Here is an 11171-nt window from a genome sequence, read left to right on the forward strand (position 1 = left end):
TAAATATCTACTTGCTGACGGGTTGTTCATTTGTAGCAGATGGGCAGCAATGTAGCAAAAGGTACAGGGCAGTGAATTCACCTCTCTAGCAACAAGCCTCCTATATTGGGAATGGGTTCTTTCAATGCAGTGGGTTTGTGCATTTGAGAAAGGAGAGGAAGACTTGTGAAATTAGTTGAAGACAAGCTGATGCAAAGCAATTACCCTCCACAGTACGAATTAAAATGGTGTGCTGCTTTTTATGCGAACAATTAGAAAAAGTAAGCCAACAAAGTTTTAAAAAAATATTTACTATATATTCATAAGTGAAATGGAATTAATACACTGGGCTGCAGTTAGACGATAAACGAGCTGTGGGTTGCGTGTCCCTGGTTTATGGGATCAGCACAAGGTTTCGGGGATCCTGATCTGATAACCTATTTTGGAGAGTCTGCAGGAAGAACTAGAACCAGCATGAATGCTCCCCCCCCCCAAGTGAATAATGAGTTTTTCCTGTAAACAACAAGACTATTATGCTGTACATTATTTACCAAATAATGAGAGTGGTAATGCAGCTTTTTGTTTTGCTTGTGGTAAACCATCATCAAAAACAGCTGTTATTGTTGAAAAATATCTCTAAAGACCTGTCTGAATGGAAACAGAGACTGAACAACTCTGTCTCTAGTACATATTCATTTTTGTATTTTTAAGTGTCAGTCTTAAAATAGATAATAGATGCTGCCCTCTAGTGGAGCTTATCCTAAGTAGAAGATCTACACATTTGGTTTCACAGACCCTGATTAGGTCTAGTGTTGGACAGCATTAGGTAGTCCAGGATTAGTGCACAGTGAGTCAGTCAGTGGCAAAAGTGGGATTTCAACAGGCAACCTTCTGGTCACAAGCCCTGGACTTTAACCACTGGACCACACTGCCTACAAATTATTAGGATTTATTCTTGTTTCTTTTTTTTTTTAAACTATAGAAATTCTTGCACATACACAGTAATTTCTTACTTGCATATCCTTTCTGGATCCGATAACATAGGAAGAGAATGGATTGTAGCTAACCATGCTGTACTTTGGAAACCGATAGCAACACCACAGACCTGTAAGCAAAAACATGACACCGATGGCATTGTAAAATAACCGGTACTTTAATTTCTGTGCCATGTGTTTTAGTCCACACTGTATTTTATGAAACCAGGGTTGTTTTTAGTATGGGGTTGTGAGAATATCCAAGACCAAGCAAACCAGTATACAAGCTAATGGCTTACTGGACTAACTTTGTTCACACAAACTCCATGACAAAAATCCTGAAGAAACTGGATAGTCCTGTGTTGCCATCTAGCCTGTTTAAAGGATGTGATTGAAAAGAAAGAACTGGGCCAAACACAGTTTTATAGTATTTTTTTTTTTTTTTTTTATTTTAGAACAATTTATTTTACAAAGAAAGAGAATAGCCACTTTGCAACTGAAGTACATCCGGAGCATGCATGTTTGTTGTTTACATTACTACATAGCTGCTCAGTTATAAACATACTAGATTAGGTACATGGTACCAAAATAATGAAATCCCTGAACAGGTTGCGATACCTTGTATTGGCTAGTATTTGGTCTCAGAGAAAGTTAGTCCACATAGACAAAATGTAACTGGCCATGGTGTGTAAGGGGTCATCCAAAATTATCATCAATTACTGCAAGCGTACATAGCATGCTCTTTTTTAAGCCCCACCCAAAAAAGTGTAAATGAAAATGCAATTACTCACTGTAGAGAAAGTGAAAATAGACACTTTTGACAGGTTTACTGTATTCTATGTTGTACACAAACGTGGGGATGTTTTTCTCTGTGTCATGCAACAGGATCATAATCTGTAATTTAATTGGCACAAGGATTTCCAAAGTGGAAAAACACTATCAGAAAATGTCAATAATTTTGGATGGCCCCTAAACCATATTGTATTATGCAGCATAAATATCTGTTTCTTTTATTCCACAAATATCTCAGATTAATGTTTCTTGTTTTAATTTGCTCCTGCATTTATAGGATTCGGCTTTCAAATAGTGGATTGAAGAGTACATATAATTTTTTTGTTTTTTTATTGAACGAGATACTTCTATAACCCTTCAGGTTTAGTTAATACTTCTGTTACTCGCAACATAAATGGGTGACACAAAAAAAAATGTAGCATGCACTTTTACACAAATGGGATGTGACTGATTCATTTGTTTTTTGTGTAAGACATATTTTGACAACAAAAAAAGCTTTCAGCACATTTAGTACAATGCTTAACTGTTTTTAGATAGCATAACAACAAATCTTCATAAAAACCTGTGAATGATTTTAACCATTCAGAATGCCAAAGAAATGGAATAGTTAGACATCATGAGATATCTTTATATATATATAATTGTCTTCTTAAGGAATAACCTATTTGAACAAAAGCGTGTCAACGCAAACATCTCACACACAGTTTGTCAGGTTTGTCCTGTCTTCAAACTGTTTATCTACTGCCAGGGGCAGAGCTTCAAGAAACTTTTCCAGTGTAACTGTTGGGGCCTAAGGACATAAAACAGCAACATTAGAACAAAAATGACATGACTAACATACCTATTTGATCCCAAAACATTATTTTAAACAATGCAAGCTGTAATTCAACTGCAAACCAAACAGATGTATTTCCACTGACAGCAAACACTATTCACTTTTTTTTTTTTTTTTTTTTTTACTTTATTAGCTATGCTAAACTTCAATAAATAAATTGAACATAAAGGACAGCAAGGAGGATTAAACATAGAGATTAGGGATCTCATATAACCAACCTGATTAAAGAAAATGTTTGATCAATTTTCTAATTGTAATTGGAACATATGTTTATTTCTGACCCTTAAATCTCAGGTTGTCCATGATTTCCATTAGTCCACCATTTCCATTAGTCCACAGCTGAGCTACACAAAAAAACACAGAGAGTACATGGATATAAAGAGCATGAGCTGAAAAAGGAAGCTTCCTCAGCGCTCTGCCACTTAACCCTTTACTTTTCCTACAAAACAAATACAAAAAAAAAAAAAAAAAAAAAATATTCACATTCCCAATTGTCGAATTGGTTAGTGTCTTGCTTTAGTGGTAAAGACCATTTAAGAAAGTCATCACACTAACATTTGCGCCTGCAAACACTGTTACTAAAAAAAAATACAAATCAAATGAAAGGATGAAAAACAAATTTGAAGGAAGACAAGAACACACCTGCTGTTTCATTTCTGAAAAAGCTCTGGTTTCTATTTAAAGAATCAGGTGGAAGACTGTGTTGCTTTACATCTGTAAACTGTTACCATCTTTGTCATCGATTATGTGTGGTAACCACTGAAGAAAATGTACTTATTTAAAAAGGTACAGTGCCCGGCAACAAGTAAAACATGACAGAAACTTATGAAGATAGGACAAGTAGTTTTCCATACTGTGTTGCTTTAGCCTGCAACTACACTTAAACCACTGCCTTGTAGTGAGTTTTTGCACAGAACTCCATGACGTAGTGACTTTTTGGATTGTGGAACAGGGTCCAGAAGCTCTCCATTGCAGGCTACACAAGCACACAGAGCAGGTACATATGGTTATCCATACAGTAACGTTATGAACCAGTCATTGATGGAATATCTGACAAATGAAACCCAATGCCAGTAACAAAGCAACCATTATTATTGGTGCCAAATAGTTTCATAATAGTATTTGCAGTACCTCAGAACTCATACCGACATATGATTATTGAGTGACAATGGGCCTGAAATTCAATTGCCAACATAGACTGATGCCACTATACAGACTAAATGCTCTCTCTGCAGTTCATTTAGAATTATCAGGACACAACTGCCTCCTTTGCTTCTGAAAACGTTCATATACACTTATTAACAACTGTTTTCAAAATCAATACTGACATATAATTGGAATAAAGTCCTTTGCCTTCCAATGATGTGTATAATTTACCTCAGGCAGCATAAAGCACCTCGCTACAGGTTGGTTCTTTGTTTTCGTAATCTCATTCTACATATAGCTTGATGTATCATTAAAGAATGTAAACCGAGGATCACTTACTGTGCAATTCTACTGAGGAGGAGACTGACCTCTGATACTTTGCTCTCCAAGAAGGCAAGCATCTGCAGCTCTCAGTGTCAGCAGCTGTTGTCTTTAAAAAAAATGGTTAGTAGTTATTTCATGTGCATACACTAAAAGCTGATAACCATTAGATGATAAAAAAAATGCAATTATTTTATATACCAGTCCTACATATTCCTATCCAACAAGGAACATATTAAAACATAAGACCTAAGTAAATTGGAAACATTTTGTAAACAAAAAAAAGTCTTCTGATTTTGAATACAGTATAAACAGTGGCTCACAGCATTGTTCCCATTACAGAAAAAAAAGATATATATTGTGCTGTAGTTCAATTCAATGACACTGTTCTAATATTTTGGTTTTCTGAAGGCCATGTCATGTTGCAAGTCTTACCTTCATTAGCTCATTCAGGCAGGAGAGGTATATCTTAAAGATTACTGAAGGAGATGGTGGGCCAATATTTTGCTTAATATCAGCTCTGTCTACGAAAGCCAAATCGATTTTCTCTGTGACGTTTGATGTTGTCAATATTACAACATTAGGATTCCTGGGCAATTGAGACACAATAATATGGAGTAAAACTTATATTTCATAATCATATATTATTTTCATGTTGAAGCTTGTCCTGTTCTCATGATTCCTAGCCTTACATTAGAACAGGATAACATGAACAAGAAACCAGATGAGATCCCAAATAATAAATGGTTTTCAAAAAGAAATCCATATGTACATAGGAGAATTATAGGATGTCACACCCATGGTCTTCAACTTGTATAGTCATATGACATTAACAGTACTAGACCTTGGTTTCAGTCTTTATCTTACAGAAAAAATAATAATAACACTCCAAATGGACGTTTGATTATTTTTGTATAGCAGTCACAAATCAGATGTGCATTATTATAAACAGAAGATTAGTGCTTCAATATATGACCAAGTATAATTTTACATTTCAGAAGCACCTACCTTTTAATCTGGTCAAGTTGTATCAGAACAGAACTAACTACACGTATGGCATCAGATGGCTCAGTGCCAGGCTGTGATGCACTGCGCGCTGAAGTCATACTCATATGCACATATAAGCACAGCAACATTAAGTTTTGTCAATATTGTCCCTCGCTTGCCTTAGCTGCAATATATAGGCAATTTCACTTACTGCACATCACAAAGAAAAATATACAAACAATTAAAAACAAAGCATTAATATTGTACTGTTATCATATACACACGCATTGCACAATAACACAAAGCAAATTAAATATCTACTTGCTGAAGCGGTTTTTTAAGCAATGCACTAGCACAAGTCCCAGGGCAGTGACGTCAGCTCCCTAACATCAAGCCTATGTTGGGATGCATTCTTTCAATGGAGTAGGTTTGTGTATTTGACAAAGGAGAGGAAGACTCATGAAATTAATTGGAGACTTAAGCTGATGAGAAGCCATTCCCCTCCGCGGTACAAATTAAAACGGTGGGCTGCTTTTTACACGAAAAATGAGAAAACGCAAGTTACATAGAGGATTCATATTGGACACTATGCCCCTGATAAAAAGAGTGAGTGATTGTACAGGATTTATTGTTTTCTATGGGTATGTCACTATATCGCGGCCCTCGATATATAGCAGATTTATATTGGACCCCGACACCCGAGTGGGTGGTGTATATATTTTAGTACTGGGCGAACACAGGACTTTCATGATTAGATATAACAATTCACTCATAATTTTAATATTAGTTTCTATATTCGTTCGTTTTCAAAATGGAATAAAAGCCATTATATTGCTCAGAACGCAGGCAGACAGGATAGCAGCAGGGGCAGGGGGCTAGGCCTGAGTGTGTGCCTTTATTTTACAGCAAGTAAAAGCAGAAAAATATCCCAGGAGTAAAAAATACATTGTGTAGGCCTTACTTTACCCAAGTGAAACAAAGTATGCCAAATATGAGTTCAAGTTAAACATTGTTTTGTTTATTCCCAAAATAAATAGTACACAAAGGTGACACTGCATTAAATTTATTTTTTCATTCCTTGCCATTGTCATGTCTTCACAGTAAACAGAGGCCATACACACGTTTTCATAAAGTAATAACATGAGGTTTATTTGTGAATTTTTGTAGCTGTACAAACAAAAGAAAACTGAAATGTAACTTTAAACACTTCAAATAAAACAAATGTGGAAATGGTGTTGTAAAATGAAGGATTAAAGTTGGGCACTGTTGAAGCGATGTATTTCAGGGTGCTTGCCTTTTTTCTGTCCCATGAACTCCTGACTCGCTCTAAAGCAGCACGTGTTTTTGACCCAGATGTTAGTCCATAGAGTTCACTATGTGTGCACGCACATAACCTGGTTTGTTTACTTTTTGCTGTCTAAAACGTTTAAATAGAGGATCAAGAGCTGAGGCGTTGATCATGTGTTTTTTTTTGTTGCTGTTGTGTTATATATCACAGAGTGCTTTTTCATTTGCCATTTTTTAAACTGTTGCGCAACTTCTGGTGAAGCGGTAAATACGTGCAAGGTATTTCGTCATTTTTAGTTAAAACAAACATCTGATTTTTTTATCCAAATACATGTCAAAAATATTGGTTTGAATGTTCGGTTATTTGTAAAGAATAAATAAATAGTAATAAAAAAAGGAGCTAAATAAAGGTTGACAAAGGTTTGCATTTTATATTGAAACAAATAATGCCATAAACACAAATGGGCGATAAATATAATTACGTTTTCAAACTATACAGTTGCTATCGTAAATCCAAAATGTTTAGAACTATTCTAAATAATACTTAGAGACAATCAGATACTGATTAGGCTTTTGCCCAAATACTACCGACTGGCCAGTAAACCGAGATGGAAAAAAATGTAGGGCAACCGAGATCCTAACGCGGTGTAGAAATGCAGGTATTTTCATGGATAGTTATTTAATGAAGTAATAAATACTTATTTCTCTAGTTCACCTTTTGGAAGGGAAACAGCTGAATAAAAAAGAATGCTAAATGTAACAGCGAAATTAAAGCAATACTCCTTCAGTGTGCCAGTTAAAGTAACAGAGAAGAGAGGGACCCCCTTACCTCTTCAATGAGCACAAAAATAAGGGCATCTTTATCATCAATTAACTGCTGGATCTTCAGCAACATCTTAGTTACTAGTTTACCACTCTATGTAAAAATTGTATCGTGCTGTTATTTTATATTTTTAGGTATTGACCTGTAACAATATTCTGTGATTGCCTAAATTAACTGGCTTGTCAAACTAATGCACAGAAACTGCTGTCACTCTGGAGCATTCAGTTTTAATTGAAGCACACTGGTATTGAAAAAAAAAACCAACAAGGACAGATAAACTATATCATTTTTTAACATGTCTATATTATCAACCCCCCCCCCCCCCCCCCCCAAAAAAAAAAAAAAAAAGACAAATCAAACTGTCACGCCTTCCTCAGAGAACCATTTGGAGAATAAACTGTGGCTGTTTATCTCAACAAACTGTCCATAGCGGTATCTGAAACAACATGTTAAAGCTTTACATTACTGTTATTTTAGGCACAAATGAAACAATGCTATTTAACTAAATTTGCATACATTAAAGTATTATTTAACAGGCTGTAGGGTTGGAAACACAACGTAACACAGTAACCAACAATTTTACAATATATTTTGAAAATTAAGAGCACTTATGTCTAAACTAGGTGTGTGAATTGCGATTAGAAAAACATATTTCAGTATTTGAGCACTACAAATCTAGGAATGCTGGCCCAATACAGCGAGGGAGGCGACTGACATCATGTGAGGAGTTTAGAGCTACAGTACTTATTCATTAATTCTGCCATTTGCTTTACAAATTAATTGAGTACATTTCTGCATAGTAATGTATTGTGTTTTTTTTATTTTGAGTACTCAAGTTTTCAATCCTAAATTAGGCGGTTTTGTCTGTCTTTGTTTAAAAAACAGTTATGGGTGCTTTGGATCATTAATAAAACATGCATTTATTTACTTTTTGTATGAAAGAACAAGTGGTAACAATTGAAGGAGACTAGCATAATTACAGAATTGTGACAGCTCTAGCTCAAAAGATTTGAAATGATTTTGCCTTTGCATTGCTCAAAGTGAACCTACCTTTGTGAGAGTCTAATTGCAAGCTTTTGAGGCAAACCTTCACATAATGATGTCTTCCCAGTTCCCGGGGGACCTGTGCCAGAAACATAAGTGGGCCCTTTCAGTACAATGTATGTCTAACCAAATTGTTAACTGCTCAAACAAAAAGGAAAGGCAAGTATACATTTGACTTACTTACAAAATAAATCTTTTATCAAAACCTTTTTTTTTTGCCATGTCCCTCTCGATGTGACATTAACAGTTTACAGGTAAAATTATAGCTGGAAGTACTTCAATGCATAAACAAGATATACTAAAAAAGATGAAATGGATGAAATTGACATCAAGTTACTACTGTTAGTCTAGTCATGAACATAATAGGTGTATGCAATTTAAGGTGGAATATATCTTAATCAAGATTAGCAAACCTTACCATGCAGAAGCACAACCCTGTTCCAGGCTATAAGGTTGCTGTCCACACTTCTGTTGGAGAATAACATGGAAGTTGACACATAGTCCAGCAGCTGGAAAACATAAAGTTAACACATGTGATGTGATGTGTGATCCCTGCAGCATTATACTTCTGTGGGAGCAGCACAATTGTAAACAGTCTACCAGAAATGGGGAAATGTAAAGGTGCAACAGCATTCAAAAGAGGCATAACATTTGGTGCATGTCGAACAATGACAGTTATGGTCTGTTGGTAGGCTGCTTCAAGACATAGGTCATCAGACTTTATTAGCAATGGCAAAACGATGACTGGTCGCCAAGAAAGACAGCTGTGGTCGCAGACAGTTAGTGACGGAAAAGATAGTTTAAGAGGCCTGTCAAGTATGAAATATGGATGACTGAACAGATTAACACTGAGACACCGCCTAGAACTTTGTGAAGTCTAAAGCTGGTATCATGACAGTGAAGGACAGAATAACATTTATTGTGTATGAAAAAAATGAAATCATGTGACATTGGTCATGCAATGTGATCCATGCTTTACCAATTAGTGTATCACACTAATATCACTGAACACTACAGAGTTAAATCTGTTTAATAAAAGTCCTTGTTTACAGGTAGTTTAACATGGTAGTTTGATTGAACATGGTATTATACTAGTATCTACAAAGCATAACAGCTAAGTAAACAATAATGACAAACCACTACTTACTTGTGTTTTAATTTCATTCTCATATACTAGACTTTCCCAGATACCATGCAATTCAGCTGTAGAACACACAGAAGAACTGTTTAAACATCTGCATTCAGTTATACAGCATAGTGGTCTGTTTATTTTGCTAATCTGCACACACCTCTTATAATTATTTAATTAAATACATTTTACATTATATTCTTCTTAAACACAGTTACAGTTTCAAATGTAATAGTATAGTATCCTACATGTATAGAACAAGATCTGGCAATGTAGTGATCATACCAGAGGGTAAGAGCCAGTGATTTGATGCTATTAAGTTATCATCCTCCTCTTCTAGATTCTCTGTGCTGGGCTCTTCCTCACTTAAAGTGAAAATGTGAATGGACAGGCAGCAACTGTTTAAATCAATCGGCTGGGAACCAGAAAAACTGTACATAAGACAATTGCCTCATGATAGATTTTTAGTGAGTTACATAAATGTAAAAAAAAAAAAAGAAAAGCTTTTGCTTTTACATTACTGAGGTCTGTATCAGCAATGGCCACAGATTCAATGTTTTACCAGGAATTCATCATCAAATTCCTTCCGTGTGTAATCCCCAAATACCATCCTGTGCTGTTTCAGTAACTCCAAGACATGATGCCTCACAGCTTCTTTCTTTGCCACACTAGGAAATAACCAGACACAGGCTATGGGGCTGAGCAATACAAACCACTTAAATGAGGCAGTTTCTTTTAAAACTAATTTTAAAGACAATGCAGCGATTTGTACATAAACATAGCTGTTTTGTGACTTACTAATAGTTTCCAAATTGTACTTTTGTGCGGCTGACTACACAGAAAAAAACAACAAAAATGTTCAGCACTCTGTAGAAAACTAAAACAGGTCAACTTCTTTAACTTACTGAAAACAACAAACAGCAAAGCCACAGATGTTATGAATTACAAAATATGGCCCAGGGTCTATAGCTGACCTGGCTTGCATTTAATGTGCCATTCTGGCAACTCAAACCAAAACTTACCTTGAAGGTTTAAAATTAACTTCAACGTGCATCTGTAATGCTTTACCATTGGGCAGATCTTGCCTTAAATCACCTAATACATCCATCTAGCTTACTGTTAAACTCAAAAAAGTGCAATTAAAAAAAAACAATAACAATTTTTCAATCAAGGCGTTATTGAACAAGGCTGGTTCGGTCACCCATGGGAAATTACATCTCAGTATGAACTACATTTTTAAATTTGTATTTAAAACATATTAAAGTTTTTTTTTTTTTTTTTTTTTTTTTTTTAATTGACATTTAAAGAGGTATGTGTTTGTCTTAGATTATAATTTATGTCAATAAACTGCTGACTGCATTAGATCAATGTCAACGTTTTTTTTTTTTTTTTAGGTAGATATTTCTATACAAGTAAAATGTTTACTTTTCATTTCCATCTAATATTTAACTATACCTGTACATATTATGTCTGTTTTTGCTTAGTTTGTTCTGCATGCAACTGCTTAATCTAAATGTTTTGTCTCTCACTACATATAACTCCATAGACCTGTCAAGATTTAATTAACTGTAGTAGCTTGATTAATTTTGCTAGCCTTATGCCAAGTTCATGCTCTATTTTGTGAGTTTCCTCAATGTAAACAAGGGTGGCTTTTGTATTGTATAGAAAACAAACAAAACAAAGTTTAGTTTTGTTAATAAAGAAATGCTCACGTTACCTTTTTCGAACCTAAATATTTAAAGCGTATCTTCTGTTGACAACCTAACACTTCTGGTTCAACCTAGAGCGGAAGTGTCAACTCTTTCTTTGCCCAGGCAAGTGCTTGAACTCAGCGCGCTGACCGCGCTCCGGAAC

The 11171-nt window shown here is 35.3% G+C and overlaps 1 protein-coding gene across 4 annotated transcripts; it reads right to left on the reverse strand.

Moving 5' to 3' along the window:
• Nucleotides 1–1425: 1425 nt before the first annotated feature.
• On the reverse strand, nt 1426–11136 carry LOC121314866 (pachytene checkpoint protein 2 homolog). Of its 4 annotated transcripts, none has more exons than XM_041248591.1 (8): nt 11035–11136; nt 9336–9391; nt 8607–8697; nt 8195–8267; nt 4483–4636; nt 4066–4156; nt 2862–2924; nt 1426–2535 (listed from the first exon to the last, which is right to left on the reverse strand). In XM_041248591.1, exons 3-8 carry the CDS (start codon nt 8671–8673, stop codon nt 2504–2506), a joined length of 480 nt encoding a protein of 159 aa, XP_041104525.1. In that variant the 5' UTR covers nt 8674–8697; nt 9336–9391; nt 11035–11136; the 3' UTR covers nt 1426–2503. The 4 variants fall into 4 exon arrangements, 3 of the variants coding, with proteins under 3 accessions (XP_041104525.1, XP_041104523.1, XP_041104524.1); XR_005950169.1 differs by having other exon boundaries at nt 2524–2535; nt 2862–3556; XM_041248589.1 differs by having other exon boundaries at nt 1426–3556.
• Between the last annotated feature and the right edge of the window lie 35 nt (nt 11137–11171).

The sequence above is a fragment of the Polyodon spathula genome, chromosome 4, assembly GCF_017654505.1.
Source record: "Polyodon spathula isolate WHYD16114869_AA chromosome 4, ASM1765450v1, whole genome shotgun sequence".
Lineage (NCBI taxonomy): Eukaryota > Metazoa > Chordata > Actinopteri > Acipenseriformes > Polyodontidae > Polyodon > Polyodon spathula.

What these genes read in the sequence shown, in the direction of transcription:
- LOC121314866 (XM_041248590.1), bottom strand. Translation starts at nt 8,673, where the DNA reads ATGTTATTCTCCAACAGAAGTGTGGACAGCAACCTTATAGCCTGGAAC. An exon ending in CAGGGTTGTGCTTCTGCATG is followed by an intron (nt 8,268 to 8,606) that starts GTAAGGTTTGCT and finishes TTTCTGGCACAG; the next exon opens with GTCCCCCGGGAACTGGGAAG. An exon ending in CTCCTCAGTAGAATTGCACA is followed by an intron (nt 3,557 to 4,065) that starts GTAAGTGATCCT and finishes GTGCTTGTGTAG; the next exon opens with CCTGCAATGGAGAGCTTCTG.